This window comes from Anarhichas minor, unplaced genomic scaffold, assembly GCF_050575085.1.
Source record: "Anarhichas minor isolate MPS153535 unplaced genomic scaffold, ASM5057508v1 ptg000042l, whole genome shotgun sequence".
In the NCBI taxonomy this organism is placed as follows: domain Eukaryota; kingdom Metazoa; phylum Chordata; class Actinopteri; order Perciformes; family Anarhichadidae; genus Anarhichas; species Anarhichas minor.
This window is the reverse complement of record NW_027466488.1, coordinates 677,571-697,107: the sequence shown is the minus strand read 5'-3', so window position 1 is coordinate 697,107 and position 19,537 is coordinate 677,571. Positions and strand designations below refer to the sequence as shown.

Here is a 19,537-nt window from a genome sequence, read left to right as displayed (position 1 = left end):
TGAATAAAAGGAACAAATATGAGATGTGGTTTGCTCAACACCGTAAAAAACAACAAAAAATTTGGTTCCACTCTGCTGTTTTCCACATCGACTAAAAGATGTCCATTGAGGCAATTTGGGAAGTTTTTAAAATCCTGCTGTTCTTTTTTCCTCTTGATTCCTCTCCTTTGCATTTATGCCACATTGCTTCTCTCAGCATATAAAAGCACACACCTATTGTAACCATCTTTGGCTCTTTATTTCTATTTTCCACATGCTCTTATATTGTATATAATGACAGGAACTGACAGGTAAGGGATCAGACAAAGGGATGAGCAGATTGTGAGAGAAATCCCGGTAGAGTTTGAAAGGGAGCGGTTGGCTGGGTGAGCAGGAACCTTCCGACTCGAGATAATGCCGGATGAATGATGTCCTCCCCTAAGGCCCTGAGAAGCAGGAAGTGTGGCTCCATATTAATTAGAATATGAATTAGATAGACTCCCTTATCTGATGGCTCATAAGAGCAAGAGCGGCATGATCCAGACAGCAGCAGCGGCATTAGAGGTGTTTGAGCAAATAGTCACATTTCAGGTCACGTTGCTCTCCTGCAGTCATTACGACCACTTTCAGCCTAAAATGAAAACAAAATCAAAAGAGTTGTTTAATAGCTCTGTTTATGGTTTCATCATGCTTTTTAAAACATGCTAATATAGATTCATCTTATTTATGAGGACAAACACAACAGAAATACATTTCTTTGCACTACTTGTACCTCAGTGTAATACTGTTCGCCCACAAATGACATTTGGAAAACGTTCAAAACAGTGTAGAAAATACAGGAGGACCTCAGGAGGTCTGTTGCCCTTTAATTAATATTTAGCAATATTGGAAAGTTAATTTGCATGTTGAAATGTCGAAAAATGAAGAGCAGTACAATAAATGCCACTGACAGAGAGGAGACGGCTAATGTACCCTGGTGCCGAAGATACTGGCATAGATGTGATACTGGCTCTGATGGTTATTAATACATTTAATCACCTTGCTTTAAACGTCTATCACTAAACAAGACTGCAGCCATGCCAGCGGCTCTGTGACGGGCACAGAAGTGCGTAATGTTAATGTCGGCATGCTAACATTCTAGCAAAGATAATGTTGACATACTGATGTTAAGCAGGTTGATCATGTGCAGTATCTTAGTTTAGTTACGGCTGTTAAAATGTTAAAACATTTGCTAATTAGATCAGAACACAAAGTACAACTGGTGGGAAATATCGTTAGTTTTGCAAGTATTTAGTCATAAACCAAATATTGGACAATTTAAATGTTGACCTGCTGATCGAGAGAAGTTCACCAGGGTATTACAACTCATCCTGAGGGGGACATGAATGTCTGAACCAGATGTTATGGCAATCCATCCAGTAGTTGTAAAGACATTTCACTTCCATTCACAAATGTCAATCTGCTGGTGGTGCCAGAGGAAAAGTCAGGAGATCACCAAGTAGACTTCATCATATGGGGAGCATGCATGTTTGTACAACATTTCATGTCAATCCATTCAATAGTTGTTGAGATCTTTCAGTCTGGACCAAAGTGGTGGATCAACAGTACCATGCTGCTATATACTGTAGCTAAATAGGATGTGTAGATGTGTGTTGTTGTGTACTTGGATCTATATTGCTGACATAGGACTACTCTGTTTAGGAAGTATCAATCCATGGAAAGTTGCCATATTCTCTTAAATTCTGTCAGCGGAACCTCAATGTATGAATTGAATATATTTTTTAACAAAGATCTGACAGTTTGTTACCGATCACACTTCCCAGCCTGTGATGTCTTGTGTATAATGTAGCATATTTGACAGCGTTTTACATCCTACTAATAACTTATGGAGACATCATCCTTGATTTTCAATGGACCGCCTCAAGCAAAGCAGCATCTTTTACAAAGTTCCTGCTGTACTTCTTCTGTGTGGTGTGAGAGTCTGCTGGGACCAGGTTCATTATAGGCCTGTCTCATTACAGCAGCCCCCCCACCAAGAGCCTTGAGGGGAGCAGAGAAGACAGAGCCTCCTTGTTTTAGCTCTTTAGAGGTCAGTGGTTGATTAAAATGTTGAGAAGTGGAGGTTAATCAGCCACTGACCCTCGGGTTGATGCTGTCTTTCACGGTCTGTTTTAATCAATAAATGTGAGCATCGGCACAGATGAACTCCTTACACAGAGCAACCCTACTTCCCTTATAGTACCTGACCGTCTAGTTACCCATTATCTATGCACTCCTCATGTGGATGTTTTGCAGGTTCACATTATTTAAAAGGCAAAAGGTTAGATTCAAAAAGTACTCCCAACATGAGAGATGTAGCTCAGCTTCAGCAGACTTGATGTAGGTTTCACGGCTCATCTGCCAATAAAAGGTGTTGGAGTGCAACTTCCACATGATGTCTGTAACCACAGGAACTAATCCATCACGTCCTGTGGAGATGCAGTCTGACATGCTGTCAACATGACTGCACATCAAAGCCAAAGAGCAAAGTCGAGAGGCAAAGTGTTTTTTTAACTCTTACAGTCAACAACTATAGAAATATAAAAACATGGTTCATGACCACCTCGAACGAAGCTTGTTTTAATGGTGTGATAACATCTTGTGGCGTTGTATGTCTCATAAGGCGCTATGTTGAAACATCACTTCCTATTGCTGGCGTGCAGGAGTCCACTATCTCACTTGATCATGCACTCCATAAACCCAGGGTCCTGTTAAACAGAAAATACAACAATTTACGGAGACACGGTGCTAGGTGTGAATTTAATCTCAATGCAATCCTTCTGCTGTGCAGTGTAAACAACGCCTTAAAGTGCCGAGAAAATGCAAATATGTATGCTGCTGCGTTCAACTGTGTTTATATTTTCGGTAAATTTGCATTTCGGCTCACTGTGCTCGCTTCCGATTCCCGTCGGTGTTTTTGTCGAGTTAGAGTTTCCGCAAATGTATGCGTGTCATATCTCTAAGCACATATACTTACATGAGTGGGGGTTTAAAGTGGTGTGTGCTCCCGTGACCAAGCTATTCCCCGGCAGGATTAGAGGTCTGTGGAAGTCGTTACGTCTGGTTTAGTGTGACGTCCCCTGGGTTCTGCTGCTGAGAGTTAGTATCAACACCTCCACTGTTTATTTGGACCGGCACTGAACTCAAGGTCACTCAACTCCTATCACAACTAATTCTGGTGACGTGGTCGAAACACACACACACACACACACACACACTCACACACACACACATGCATATAAGGATATTCACCACGGCCCTCAGTGGGAGGAGGGAGCAGGAAGGTATTTCTGTTAACAGTGGGAGCCAATGAGAACCAGCTGCTGCTTGCTTTCTCGAGTGTTTATAAAGTCAGTAGAAGGGACACCAGGAGAATACATTGTTTTCTTTGCTGATTGTGGCTTAACCCCAAGGTAGGGGTGTATTTTAAATTACTTTAAGATCTGGAAGTTCCTAAGGCTAATACATGACTGTTTCCTGTCAATCAATATTCAGTAATGATCTCTTATTCTCCTTAAAGAGTTGTTTGTTCCAGGATGTTTCTGAGCTCTGCAGGGCCTGAGGATTGATATACAGTGTCAGAGGGAAACTGAATCAGAGGGTTTGTGATCTGCTGAGCAGGAGCAAAGACAAAACAACATTGCCTCCAACTCTCATGGCTCAGGGATGATTTAAATAAATAGCGTTGTGTCGCAGTGATGCTGCAGACTAAATACTAATTTGTGCTGCGGTCAAAGGATGCTAACAGTGTTTCAAATTCTTCTTTCATAAAATTCCCATCTGATCACAACTGCCCAATCTTTAATTACCTTGCCCTAAAGCACTTCCACAGGGTTAAACCCCAGCTCTACATCATTATGTCTTTTTAAATAGGCTGATTTGAATGTTGTGGTATCCCATAGTGCGGATACCACTAAAAATTGACCAATAATTGGTCTGGTTTTTCGGAACAAGAACCCAAAAATCTAATTATTATTTTTACAATAATAGAAAACAGCAAATCCTCACTTCCAACTTCTCAATCCAGAGAATATTTGGCATTTTTGCTTCAAAAGTGACTTTTGAAATTAATCGAATTTCTATTGATAGACTAATCGAATACTCCTTCCACTCTAGAGTTCAACCGTTCTTCTATGTAATTAATAAGGAACTGTATTGTCCACATGATGAAGAATTGCCTTTAGCTTAATCACTCATCATTTATAACAATATAAGTGATTAATGAGAACAATCAGCAGCATCAGCAAACAATAAAGCCCCAAGTCACAAGTTTGTCTCAAAGAACGTTATAATATGTACAACATACAACTCCTTTTATCCTTAGATCCTCCATTCAGGTAAGAATGCACTCATTTGTTGCTGATATTAGGAGGTAGGTACTATGGCACTGACATTAAGTTAACAGATAGATTTCCTGAGGTTGTCACGCATGTTATGCATGATAATCTGTAGAACTAATACACATGTGAAGGTCATTATGCACAAGGTTATTTTTATGCGTCTGTATTTTACTGAATGTTTCAGTCATAATAGTATTAGCAGAAGAAATTGCACATGCAATTTGCATATTATCAGATTTGTGCCACGTGTGTTTAATAGCTTGAAGCGTTAGTAATGCACATGGCCTAATCTGCACATTCTGTGTATGATGTCTTATTATAACCTATTATTCATATACATGGACGTTTTGTGCAAATAAGTGTAAGCTTCAGGGCATAAACTCCAATAATGAAATATTCATACATTGCTGCTTAAAATACTGCTGAAATTGTCAGTTGATAATATATGAGCCCCCACTTTCCTCTGTTCTTATAACAGTTGGCTCATAATGAAACAATGAAAGCGTATTCTTGTTTGCTGCTCCATCAGTCCAGTTTCCCACTGAGATGCTTATCTTACCTCTGATTTGTGTTTCTTCAAATAAACAGAGGTGACGATGAATGAGCTTGGTTTTTTGTTGTTGGTGGTGGCTGCGCTGATAGATGAGGAGAGCTTTACAACGGAAAGACTATAAATGTTTACAGTTTGTGTTATTTGTTAAATTGACATTGATTTACAGAGATTTCCCAAATCCATTCAAACTCCACACAAGGACAACATTTGGGATAGCAGTTGGACTAGAAGATTGATACCACTCTCATGTCTATCCATCATGTAGAATATAAGGCTACAGCCTGCAGGCTGTTAACTTATAGCTCAACAGAAAGACTGGAAACAGCTAAGAATACTAAATCCACCTCACTAATAGAAATGTTATCATTTGTTTGTTTACAATTAACCAAATGTAAAAACATCAGTTTACCTGCTGGCCTTATATTTAACAGATAAAGTGATATGAATCCTCTTATTTAACTCTCCGCCAGAGAGCGAATAAGCCTATTTCCCAAAATGTAGAACTTTTTTTGTCAATAAACAAAGTTTCGGTTTACATTCAGTGTTGCCAAAACCCATTTTGTGAATCGTTGAGATACAACAATTGTGTTGAATCCAGTTTCTTTTTAATACAAAATGTACCAAGATCTTAGTCGACATCGAGTCTACGACCAAAACAACCAATTAGTTCACTAATCAACTAAGAGGAGGCAGCCCTAAAAAACTCCACAAGGTACCTTTAAGATTATACCCCTTTAGATACAGCTTACCTAACTAGACCTCTCCAGTGTACACAAGAACACAACTCTAAACAGTCTTGTTTTTTTACTACATATATGCTCCATCTAAAACGCCATTCCTTACCTCTGCAGTTTGAAAAACTACTGCAGCTGGATGAAGGATAGAAAGAGGCAAAGCTAAAGCCAAATGATTTCACCTCACTGACAGTTATGGAGAATTACAGTGATACACCTGAACCTTGGGTCTTATATCGTAATCTATGAGTGTGTGTCATGGAGATGAATGGTGATTGTATTGTGGTGTATTGTCCTCCGCAGTGAGCGCTAAACGATGTGAGATGACACGCACCCTCGGCTGTTACAGCGACCGAGTGGCGCGTGCGTAGCTTTGTGTGTGTGTGTGTGTGTGTGTTTACCTCTTTGACATGCAGAGGGCAGCACAGCAGTAATTAATGACTAGTTGCTAAATGGTGCTATGTGATCCTACATGGTAATGAGAAGGCATTGGTGTGGGGGGCCAGGCGTGACAATCGGCTCAGCAGAGAGACACCGTGGGGGACGCACAGGTGACACCTGGGTCACACGGGCCTGGAGAGGACTGTTTGGATAACTAAAGGATTCCATGTGGGACTTTTTCACCATTGTTTCATAAAAACGCACAATTCAGCCAGTGTGTGAATTATCAGGGTGGTGGTGGCATCACTTTGTTGTCTTGTGGTTGTGTGTTTTTTATTGTTGCTGCCGATTTAAATAAAGACTGATCGAGAGATCTGACACAGATTTCTAAGAGAATTATGCAACAAAACAAAACAAGAAACTAATTATTATTTTAAAGCGGCGTGATATTATGGCAGTTCACCCCCACAGTCACTGGAGCTTCGATAAAGAGGGATTGTTTTCTCCTCAGTTGAAATTGCGGCCGGCTATTGTTTGAGGTGCAGCATTTCATCCGACTGGCTCAGCTGGCAACAATGCAAACCCCGAGAGGTTTCATTGAAATACAGCTAATGGCTTGTGTGCGTGAGATAGCTTTTACTGTCACTGGTTTCTGCATTTTTAATATCCTCTTTGTGAAAGTTATTGTAATGGCCCCATTCGAGTTAAATACTCCTCCACTCCCATGTAAACTAATGAAGATGCTTTCTGCGGAGCAGCATTTTGGGAAAGTTAACTATTACTGTCACACCTGGTAATCAATGATATAGAGCCAGTCTGGACGTTATGACAAAAGTCTGTCCCTCTGGATACCAGTGGTAACAGTTTTCCTCTGCAATACCAAGCTAATGTTCACAATGAAGAGCACTCAGATTTTCTTCTTGTATCCTGCTTAAAAAATTTTTTTAATTACCAGAATAACATTTGAAAATGTAGGAACATTCTTGCATTTGTGATATTTCTGCTTTTCACAAATCTCAGGGAGTTTCAAAAACATTCATGTCTAAGAATGAAAAGAAACACTTCATAATGCATATGGCCCATCTCTGTTAGCTTGTTCCACTGATATATCCCATCAGTCTGGGTGAGAAACCTCAGTTCTTCCAAACTTTATCACAGCGTACATGAATCCGTCATATCTGATACTTACAGCAGCATCAATAGAATTAAATCAATGTTCTGTCAAGGTGGCAATGTACAATACTCCCCACAAGCCCTTGTGTTTTTGTTTTCATACGCAAACAAAATGCACTTGACAGAAGTGATTAGGTAATGTTTGTGTGTATACGTAGCAAAACCTTTTTCATGTTTGCCATCAGTCAGCATTTGCTCTGGTGTTTTATAATTATGCTAAGCTGTAAATATTACATTTATGTATGTATATAGTAAGAAATATCCTCAAAGCCTTATGCCAAATTAAATATTCAGAGCATTAATATAGCAGCAAACAACCATTTGCTATGTAAAGATATGTGGAGTAATCAGTCTCCCTCTGTGTGTTATTATCAGAACTTCTCCTTGTTTTGTTGACATACAGGGCCGGCTGTGCATCCTTTATTGTGGTTAAATATATATATATATATATATATATATATATATATATATATATATATATATTCTGCCAGGGTGAAAAGCACTTAAACTTATCGCTCCATCTGTTTATTACATGTCACCTCCAGTTCCTTCCCTTCTCCGCCCCTGGTCCCCCTCTCCTCCTCTCCATCTGTGTATGTGTGTTGTCAATAACCTTTATAGCCGCCAAGCTCCTCCTGCTAGTGCCCTTTATGTCCTCCAACAACACAAGCTTTGAAAATAGGCTATTGTGATTTTTAATTAAATTCATCAATTATGAACCCGTGAAAATGTTCAGAAAACGCTGGCGCCATGGTTTCCAATTTCCTGGACAAACTATTTTCTGTTGTGCTTGACCTGTAATTTAAAGTATCAGAAACGGTAGCCATATTTATTCTAACAGGATTGATATCCACGGGGCTGTTAGCCTGGAAATAAAAAGAAGGCTTTACCCCGTGGAAAAGAGGGAAAAACCTTTGGTGTGAAAGTACATTGGACCTAAACTGCCAACTGTATCCGCTTAAAGCGTAGAGAAATATAAGCTCTGTTAGTGTGTGTGCATGTGTGTCTGTCTTTTGAATGCAAGACATTAGCTCCAACATTGTTCAGATGTCGATAAAGATAGAAATAGCTCGCTGTGGGTCGAGAATTTTAATCTGACAATAAGTTGTTTGTTATGTCATTTGGTGAAAACTTTTTCTGTGATTAGAATTGCTCTCACAGTCAGACTCTTGAGGTCTGAGGACAAACAGGTTTTTCAGCGCTAATTTCCACTTCGGTTATCTGATGAAAGCACTGACTGACGAGTGATTGGCAAAGTACACTGCGCCTCTGGTATTACAGCTGCTTTTTGAACACAATATTGGGAAGATATAAGTGTCGAATCAGTGTTCGTAAGCAGCAACATTTTGACAATATGCTGTCTTTTTTTCTCTATTTCTTTCTCTGTCACAGATCACATTCTTCATGCTGCTGTCAGCTGTGTGTGTGATGCTCAACCTGGCGGGCTCCATCCTGTCCTGCCAGAACGCTCAGCTGGTCAACTCTCTGGAGGAGTGTCAGCTGGTGAGACCCACTGGACTTTAACGAAAGAAAATGTGTATATATATATATATATATATATATATACATTTTATTTAATCAAATGTCAGAACCTGATTGATTAAAGCATCAAAAATCAAACCCCTTCTTCTTAGTAAGAACGCACACAGACCATCACACAATGATAGATGGAATCAGGTCAACATACTCTTTCAAGTGTTACATTTACAACAGAAAAATAAGAAATTATTACATATAATGTTATCATTTTCATTAAAAAAATGTATTTATTTATTTTACCTTTATTTAATCAAGTCAATTGAGAACCAGTTCTCATTTACAATGATGACACGGAAAAGCTAAAATCAGTACAATACCACTGACATGCGAATTAATGGCGTTTCTCAGTAGCCTCATTTATATCTTCATCACAAACACATGCAGGGCCTATGCCATAAGCCTGTAGATAAATGTGAAAGATTGGTGCAATACTTGTATTTTGTTGTTGTTGCGTAATTGGTGTGTGTTGGTTGTTGTCTGCATGTGAGTCAAGATTTTAAATTCATGAATGTTGGCACATGGCAGGCTGACAGGCGGCACTTCTGCTCTGAGCAGGCTGCAGCTCTGAGTCAATATCAAAAGTAAACTGAAGTATTTGTCTGTTAATGACTAATGGCTGGTGATTATCACATCCATCTTTGCCAGAATCTAAAATAGCTCAAATACAGATAAACAACTTTGACAGAGTATTGCAGCGACTCAAAGAGACTCAAAGCGACTCAAAGAGAGACGTGGTCAGAATCAAAGCAGTAGACACTTTTTTAGTCTCCGAGTCAAAGTGAATATAACCCCTGATGACATCAGATGTGCTGGAGCTCCTCCACAGCCACAAAAGACATCATACAACTGTCAAGCTGAGCAGATCTCACCTGTGTAAAATTGAAAGAATTTTTCACAAGCGCTTTCCAGCAGTGGGATACGTGCTCTCTGCACTCTGGCTTTTCCAACAGCTGTGTTAACACGTGGAAAACAGGATGGCACACTTCAAAATAAGTGTATTGAGGTTTTACTCCTTGCAGCTGGTGATCAGAAGTAGTTGGACACAGAACACTCAGTCTTCACATTTTCATAATGAGATGCTAAGCAGATTTTTTTAAAGCTGAATTTATAGCGCCAGGATCTCCTACGTTTTTTCATGACTGAAGAAGCCCCTTGTGATTCATCCAGCACCCAACCCCACTAACCCCGACCACTTACACATTAGAAGCAGCTTTTCTGCTTGTGAAAGTGGGAGCAGCCGAGTAGACCAACTTCACTGATTCATGTGGCTCCCCAGAGACCCTCCCCTAGTCATGTCTGAAATGCTAACATTCCTCATCTCCTCTCCCCAATGTAATTAACCCATACTCGTTGGGTTCATGTCCTGTTTCTCTCAATCTGGGACACATAGCAGAGGTACGCTCTACCTCCGTCCCTCCCTGGGTAGCTCCACATATCTCACAGCCTCTCTTCTTTTGTTTTGCACTTCTGATCAGCCATGTGCAGCGGCCTTTCTCAATCACAATACAGAATCATATTCAGTATCTTTTGTCTGTCTAGTTTATCTTTTTAACTGTTTTCACAGTGTGTTTATGTCAGAAGTAATCCCAGCATGATCTACATCACTACTACACACCAAGCTCAGGTCTGATCAGTGCATGTGTCTGTGCGTGTGCTTTTGTGTGTGTGTGTGTGTGTGTGTGTGTGTGCGCGTGTGTGTGTTTTTGTGTACGTGGCGTGCATGCATGAGTGTGGATGTGTGTTCTCCCCTCCTCCCCCCCAGCTCAAGTTTGACAGCGATGGAGTGTGTGTGTGCTGCGAGCTGCAGCACCAGAGTACGAGCTGCAACAACCTGGGAGAGACGCTGAAACTGAATCCACTGAGGGACTGCAACACCATTCGCCTACGTCTCAAGGTGGGTGTGAGCCAGCATGTGATTTCAATGTGCTGATGGTGAGAGACAATGTTGTTTTCCCATGTAAAACTCATTCTATACGAGATCGACTGTGTTCAGACTGCAGGTAACTTAGAAGAACTTAGAAGGATGTAACTGTTGCAACTGCTGGTAGCCATGATAACAACACGTTGTACCATATGTACTGACTGTACTGACTCTCGGTGTGTTATTTACAATTCAAATAAAACAGTGGAGATGTATTCTCTTGCTTTTGACATCTTAGCAATATTTCATTGCTGTACAACATTTTCTGTTGCACTCGTCAAGAATGGTAGATGTTGATTCATGCTGCCTGGTTTTCATGCTGCCGTCATGGCTGGCCTTAACCGCACTAAGTGAGGTCCCCACTGCAAGTGACTGTTTGAAATCCATCTGTGTGGCCAGACTGAGAGACAGCTCAAGGAAATCAGTTTTATTCAAATAGCAAACCACATTGTGTGAATCTGACTTCCAGAAAATTAATTTCATCTATTTATTTATTTATGTTATTTGCATTCCAGAGATGAAAGTCTAGATGTGTGGAAACAAATGGATTTCCCTTCTTTTTTTTTTACTCCGAAGCTCTAGGGAGGTCAGTGAGTCGGTCCACCACTTTGGTCCAGACTGAAATATCTGAAACAATTGTTATTTTGGTACAGACATTCATGGTCCCAAGATGCTGAAGTGTGCTGTCTTTGGTGATCCTTTGACTTTCCCTCGAGCACTACCAAGAGGCTGACTTGTTGTATATTTGTGAAACATCTAATTTCATGCAATCATAAGGCCAATTTCTTCTGCTAAACATGCCATTCCATTTAGTTTCAGCTGTACTTTGTGTTTAGTTACAAGTTATTTATTGTCATACAACAATTACAGAGAAGCAGTTGTTTGCAATGAAAATCTTAGATCTCAGGCTCCGTCCAACAATGCTCAATAAATATGTATAAAAAGAATCACGCAAGTAGAAAAATGGGTTAAAATATAGAGATAATATATAACTTATGTAAAATAAATGATATATTTTGTGGTAGACAGGTGTACAGTGATCATCAGCATGTTAGAATAGATATGCACTGATATGCCTAAGTCCAGTCTCGCAGAGCCGCTAGCATGGCTACAGAACCACTCTGGTTCCTTTTCTAATCACAATGATACTATTAACTTGAGTAACAGTCTGTAGTCGTTCGAAAATAATTATCTTTCAATTGCTAGAATCATCAAGTCTAAACTGATGTCTCCAAGTTTCCTCTCTCTCTCTCTCTATAACATATCCCACGTGAGAACAGCCGAATGACGTAAAATACAAAACACTGAAAGTGTTCAGTCTCAGATTAATTGGGCAGGAAATGGAGAATGGCAACAGCATTTGTCTTTCCCGTAGATGCAGACCTCTTAGTATGCAGTGTGTAGCCAGCCTGATCTGGCGGTAGTTTGCGAGTGCATGATCTCTGTCGATTTATCCTGACTCAGTGTCTGCAGGAATGATATACAGTATGTGCTACTGTGTCTTTATTGGATAACGACAATCATATCCATTCATTTTATTACTCTGATTGATTATAAAACATTGATAACCAAATAAAAGACTTCATAGGATGAAGCATGCTTCTGAAAAGAGGAAAGATCAAGCACATTTGTCATTTTGATCACAGCTAATTAAAAGAGATATGGGAATTGGTGCCATTATTAAGTGCCAAAGTAGTCAGATGAGTTGAATTATGTCTAAGAGGAAGCTGTCATGCCCGAGTCCCCTCCCTGAGTCCTCGGCCATTTCAGATGGCTCGCTGATCCTAATGAACTCATGGTGCAGTTGCCATATAGTTCCTCTGTCACTAAATTACATTACGGGAGCACTGAATTATCACAGCAGGTAGACTGAGTAGCCTATTAAACCACCCCAAGTTTATTATTCAGTCATTTCTCAGCAGCATCTTTCTTTCCGTTTAAAAGTTTTGTTTCAGCAGCAGCAAAATGTGTCTTTCACTCTTTGCAGACACATTTCATTTCCATTCCGTTTTTCTTTTCATTACACTGCCTGGGGCCGTAAATCGTCAGTGGGAGGGGGTATTGAGATAATTTGTGATTTCCTGTAAGGGGGCGGATGTGTAACCTTGCCGTGTAACTCACTAACCTGTTTGGCTCGAGGCAAGGTATCTTCTAGAGGTTAAATATCTGTTGAGCAGGCATGTTAAACACTTTCTTAAGAGGTGTTCTTACATTTATTTGCCTGGCAGGATTTATTATGTCATTATGTACATTGCGGTCACAAGGGAAATCACAGAAATGCACCGGCTCACATCTACTCTGCAGATATATTACCAGAACCAAAATAGCTGAAATGAAGCTGTCATAAAAAACTACATTTACTGTAATAAACCACCAGCCCTCCCTGCAGGGATGCACACTGGACAAAAAACTCACCTAGAGCCTTGCTTTTAGACGACTGTTGCCTGTAATGTTTGTGATGCGTTTGCTCTCGTGGACCTAAATCAGCAATTGATTTTGTTGAAAGTGTGAATCCAATTGGTTATTCAGCCTCAAGAATCTCTGATTTTCCCCATTCATTGCATTTTTTCTGCACCTTTTTCCATTTAAGCTCTGTAGGTTAAGACTCTAGGTATGAGTTTCCTTTACTACGAAGCCTGTGCATTTAGTAGTTTATGAGAAGTGCCATCCCGGACCTACAACATCTGCTGCTTCCTGTCATTGGAGGTTAGAAAATATCTGAAGGCCTATGCCAACGGACTGACCTCCCTGAAAACTGCTGTATGGCTTCGTGAGGGAAGTGCTGGGTTTTCTGCCAGATCCAGTAAAGAGCTGCTTGGGGATGCCAAAGACAGCGGAGGTCAGCGGAGACTATCAACTGAAACTCCATGTTGGCTGGAGAAAAGCAGGGTGCTGCTGCACTATGCTGCTGCAAGCCTGTCCTACTTTAGAGGGAGCAGCTAGTGGAGACGTGTGTAGTTTGTGTCTGGTCAAGACGTTCATGGTTCGTGAGACAGCAGTTGAGAATCAGTGATGTGAAACCCCAATCAAGTCCCCTGTTAGACTCAGAGTGCTATACAATCTGTCACTATAAGGTTGTGGTCAGACTATAGACAGCAGGTGTCACTTCCCATGTGCCACTCATGCATGGAGGTAATATTAGTTGTCTTGAATACATGTCTTGTGGGATCAAATGACCATACCAGCATACCACACCAACTGCTTTTATGGAAATAGTCATGATCATTTTATTGTGATTAAAGATGCGTTATGATGTCTACTACAGCGCCACGCATTTTGTTTGTTGTGATGGATTACTTTTCTTTTTCATGTTCCTACAAGTTAATTTTCCAAATGTACAAACGTACAAAAAAAAAAACAATACAAATTACAATAGTGTATAATGATGTATAAAAATAGGTTGAATCTTCACTTTCACTCATGTCATGTCAGTCTTCACACCTCGTGTCCATCTGAGACATATATTCAAAAATATCAAAGACCATGACTTACTGTGGAACAAAGGTTAGCAGTAATGTAAACTAATAATTTGGAGTAAATTAGTTTGTTCTATGTAGAAACATCCAAACTATTTAACCATGTAAACTACTGTAATTCTCATTCAGCTAAAATCAGTCACAATCTCTAATGATTTGGGTTTGAGTTTTAAATGTGAAACAGACTTGTGCTTAGTTCTCCAGACTTTCCTCCAACGCAAAAAAAAGCTCCAAAACTGTTAGCTTCCAAGGCAAACATGTATTAGTTGTATTTTATAGTTGGCACTGCACAACTTCAACGTTGCTGCAGTTCCAACTGCAACGTTCCAACGTTCCAACGTTCCAACTGGCATCATCTCCGCTTTAACTTCACACAGACTTGATATTTGGCAACTAGTTACTGGATATCAAACATGTTTGAAAAACAGTTGCAGAGCTGGCAACTGATCCATTTAATATCACAAACGTCAAAGGGAGTGGAAGCGAGTCAAGGGATCTAATTGGCAAAAAGACACCGAGCCTGAACCTCCTTTAAAAAGCCCTTTGCTCTTTGAATCTGCCCACTCCACCGAGTTCCAGTGGACTGGAAACAAAGTTTAACGAGTTGACAATTCTGTCTGATATCAGCCAAGGGAGACGGCTGTCCTCTCTGCAGCTAATCAGAAGCCAAATACAAGTCAGGGTTTTGTAATGTCACTGTTAATTATGTGCCTCCTGAATCTGGTGAATAATCTGTGCGACAGGCTGGAAAACCCTTTTTGTGTGGTAACGGGAGATTCGTGTGCCACAGAGAACAAGAGGGGAAGTAAAGTTTTCATTCCAGTGCTGAAAGTCCCTCCTGTCCTTGTCTTTAAGGAATTATGTTATTACATTCATATATATTTTGGGACAGCTGTGTTTGATATATATATTTTTGTTTAAATATATATACGGTATATCATGGTGTTTTTGTTCACCTGTGTAGGTTTACAGTAAGTTTGTGGTTGCAGAGCTGGGGAATTAGATTCACTTCTTCTTGTTTTGAGCTATTTGAATTAAAACAGCCAAAGTCAAAATTTCTTTTGACAGTCTTACACAGTGAAATAATAATGATAATACCATTATAGAGATTGTGTAAATTAGTTTATTGTGGCAGATCAATCCTGTGAACTTAATAAAGAAGCATGGAGTTACATGTGAGTGGACTGCAGATCCAGTACAAGCTGCTATCATCCGCTCTGCTTTTAACGTGCTCTCTGTGCTAGGCAGTTGCTATTCCCAGAGCCAATTACCATGCAGGTGGTATTACAGTTCCTGTGCAGGAAATTAATTCATACAGTAGTTATTATAGGTTAATTTGTTAGGATGTACAAAACACATTATGGTTTAAAAATGGAGCCACTTGATGATCATCTTCTACTTTTTAGAAGAATAGCTGCAGTCATAAGTCTTTTCTCTGATTTAGTGTGCTGAGCTAGTATTTCATTGGCATGCACATTTATTTCTGCTGACAGATTCAATACTGTGGTTTGTCCCCTTGCTGCTCACTGCACTGTCCGAGTGTGAATGTGTCTATGTTTGTGCTTAACCTTGGATGTTAATGAGGTTGTTTTCCCTGTTGTTGAATCTTTATGCTAGGCCTCCATGTAGGTAGATATCATAATGCTTTTTATCAGTCTTTAACCTTTACAATTGCAAAATAGATCTATTAACATTGCAGATTAGCAATCTTCTTAGTTTTGTGTGGCTGTCTTACTAAACCAGTTATTTGTAGAAGTGCTGCGCTTTTTTGAAGTTGGTTACGTCAACGCTGTTTGTGTCTTTACCTTTTGTTCTGCATTCAACATATCACACATCTTTAATGTTCATATCTTTAACTGTCTTCTCTTCCTCTCCTCACCCTCTCTCTTGTACCCTTCTCACACTCTTCCTCCTTTCCTTTTGTTCCTCTAACAGTCTCCTCCTCTCCCCTCCTCTCCTGTAGGAGCTGCTGTTCAGCGTATGTGCCCTTAACGTCATCTCCACCATTGTGTGTGCTCTAGCCACTGCCATGTGCTGTATGCAGATGGTCTCGACTGATGTGCTTCAGATGGTGAGTGTGATGGAAGACAGCGTCAATAGCTGACCTTATTTTCTTTTCAGTGACCACCCTGCTGTTAAAAAAAAAAAAAACATTTTTCAGTCTGGAGATCGCTATCATCAGGTTAGATAAACACATGCAGCTCAGGAACGATTTGCCAACCTTCATCCGTTTTAAGATAGTGGATAGGAATGTTTGAGTTTTTGGTGAAATCATCCTGCTTGGAAAATACAAGTGAATGTAAACACACACTGTGAAGGTCAATTGCTACAGGACCTCTCTCGGTGTCCTCCTGCATCTCAAAAATATGTTGGATTGGAAGAAAACAGCTTAACATCTCAATGGGTTTTGTTCCTCAACGGTACACCGTCCTCAGTGTGACCCTCTCTTATCCTTTTATGTGAAACAATGAAACTATTACTGCTTTCTGTCATTAAGTAAATAAGCATGGCCAAGCTCAACAGTAGTTATTTCATGCCTCTAAACACATCAGCTGGAAAGGTATAGCAACATTGCCAACTCGATATCACATATTTAAATGGCTTTCCAGTGATATTTGATGCAAGAGCCGTTTACAAATTTTATGAACTATGCTGTAAATGTTGTGCTTGCTGAAACGAGTCTGGATATTAAAATTGGTGCTCCGGACTGGAAGTGAAGCTTGGTTTGATAATAGGGTGATGTGGCAGGAAATAAGCAGTAATCTCAGCTATAATAGTAGCTAGTAAAATATATGAAGTTTAACTCAGAGTACAAAGTACAGACATTAGTTGAATCTCCATGCAGGTCACAAGTCAACAAAGATTCATACAGGTGCTGGTCATATAATTAGAATATCATCAAAAAGTTGATTTATTTCACTAATTCCATTCAAAAAGTGAAACTTGTCTATTATATTCATTCATTACACACAGACTGATATATTTCAAATGTTTATTTCTTTTAATTTTGATGATTATAACTGACAACTAAGGACAATCCCAAATTCAGTATCTCAGAAAATTAGAATATTGTGAAAAGGTTCAATATTGAAGACACCTGGTGCCACACTCTAATCAGCTAATTAACTCAAAACACCTGCAAAGGCCTTTAAATGGTCTCTCAGTCTAGTTCTATAGGCTACACAATCATATATTATTGTGTCATCATATAATACAATATATATCATATAATACAATCATATAATATTGTTGCTCCACGTCTGCAGGACCTGTAAATAAACAGCTGTTATGATTATATGTCAGTGTTTTGTTTGCATCTTGTTTCCACTGAGCCCTTTTGGTAAAACAAATCCCTGAATGCAGGTTTGAACAGTGATGACTACATAGATGAATACTTTGTAGATCCCTCGGACGGGATCATAGGGATAAGGCTGTTACTCTTTTATATCAATGACTATTTAGGAAGAGACAGACAGTTGATCAAAATAAATTCATCCAAAGTTTTTGAATCAAACAGCAGTTAAAAATGGAATGAAACATCATTCTCATGTTGACACAAGTACTTAATTCCCAGTGGTCCCTGCTTCAGGTAATCAAAGCTGTGGACAAATCGTTCTCAGACCTTCTTACTGTCTGTAAGAAGACCTGTGGAGACCTGTAGATATAAATGTGGGGTGAATTTATAAATGGTAATGATTGTTCTTTTTTGTTTGTTTTATTACATTAATATATGAAAGTAGAAAATTACGGTACACCAAAGCAGACATGCACGCCAGCAGGAAAGCTATAAATTGAAGGGGCTGAACATGGTGGAATCTATCTATTACAGACACAAAAGGAAAGGCAAGTGTATTTGTATAGCACCTTTCAACATCAAGGCAATTGAAAATGCTTTACATAAGACAGGGAGACACGAGGCGATATAAAAAGACAGTGACAAAAAGAAACATAGGATTTTAAAAAGAGTAAAAAAAGATAGAATAGTAGATGAAAATAAGCTAAAACTACACAAATCAAACTGTAGAATAAGTAAAGGATACAGGGTTGTGTCTTATCTCTAGCTGTCCCCTAGAGTGGCCTCGCTTCCCCATCTACCACAAGAGCTGTTAACCTTTTATTTAGCTCAGTAAATTTAGCCAACTCAATAGCAGCAATGGCAGCTTGGAGATTAGAAAAGCCGACTGGCTCCGACTGGAAAGTTGTCCCACTTAGAAATGTCTGAGTGTGGAAAGTACATGAGCAGCGCTTTCAGAGCTGCTGTTGAGGTGTCCCTGAGCAAGGCACTTGACTCGCATTTGCTGCAGTGAAGCTTGTTCAGTGACCAACAAGCACATATGTGAATAGCTGCTTGAATTAACAGCTGAGAAGCAGTCATGTCTCCCTGGATGAATTATGGTCTAAAATAATGAATGAACAACAAAGAGTTCAGTATCTTGTGTGATAAAAGCTTGATAATGGTTGTTTTTATGCTGTGTTTCAGTTTATGCCGCACAGAGCGCGAGCTCTAAATGCTGACTGTATGACCCCCCACGGAACAATCCTCCACCAAACACTGGACTTTGATGAGTTTATTCCTCCCATTCCCCCACCACCATACTACCCCCCAGAGTACACCTGCACCCCCTCAATGGATGGACAGAGGTGAGAGGCAAAATACTACTCATCAACATCACATCTTCTCTCAGTGCTAACACAAAGTGCTCAGTGCTCCCCAAACTCATGGTGCCAATGTATCTTCTGGGATATGGGGATTCTTTCAGGGAATACACAATACTAATTGTAATTTGCAAACAGATATCGTTTAAAGTTTACAAGACACTAATTAAACGCAAAAGTCTACTTGGAAATCAGAACCCCCTTTCCACATGTCTAAATGCATTGTTGCCCAAAATACGTTTACTAATCATGTAACTCTTTGTTAAATGTTCAGTGACACTTGGTACTGTATCATTTCCCTTACTTAGTGGAAAACTTTGATTGCTGCTGCTTATTACAGTATAATATAAAACAATACAATGCAGCTGTATTGTCCCCCGTGGTGGAAATGAACACATTAATGACATCTGATAAAAGATTCCTAATCTGTGTGCCAAGCCAACATGAAGCACTTCCCAGAGGGCAGCAGTTCAAGATGGGTATCAAGGTGCAGCTTGATCTTCTTAAAAACATATTGGGCATTTGTTTTCTGGGATATAGGTTTTGTTAAGTATATTTTGAGAACTTCAAAACCCAATGTAGCATTGCTTTAGAAACCCTTCTCAAAATGTTTTGCAATATGTGTTGACGTCTACATCTTCTTGCTACTTTGGTACAGCATCTGTCAGTTAAGCAATTTTGTCAGGTTAAAAACTGCTTTAACATCTTTATTAATGTAGACCACCCTAAAATCTCCCATGGTGAAT

General features: G+C 39.6%; 1 protein-coding gene across 1 annotated transcript in view; it reads left to right on the top strand.

Annotated features, from left to right (window-relative positions):
- The window catches only part of fam189a1 (family with sequence similarity 189 member A1), a 72,384-nt gene that overhangs the window by 47,391 nt on the left and 5,456 nt on the right, over positions 1 to 19,537 (top strand). Inside the window, exons 3-6 of the mRNA XM_076110260.1 lie at positions 8,592 to 8,702; positions 10,468 to 10,632; positions 16,099 to 16,206; positions 18,616 to 18,776. Of these exons, the coding sequence (XP_075966375.1) occupies positions 8,592 to 8,702; positions 10,468 to 10,632; positions 16,099 to 16,206; positions 18,616 to 18,776 (545 nt within the window). The remainder of the gene's footprint in view (positions 1 to 8,591; positions 8,703 to 10,467; positions 10,633 to 16,098; positions 16,207 to 18,615; positions 18,777 to 19,537) is intronic.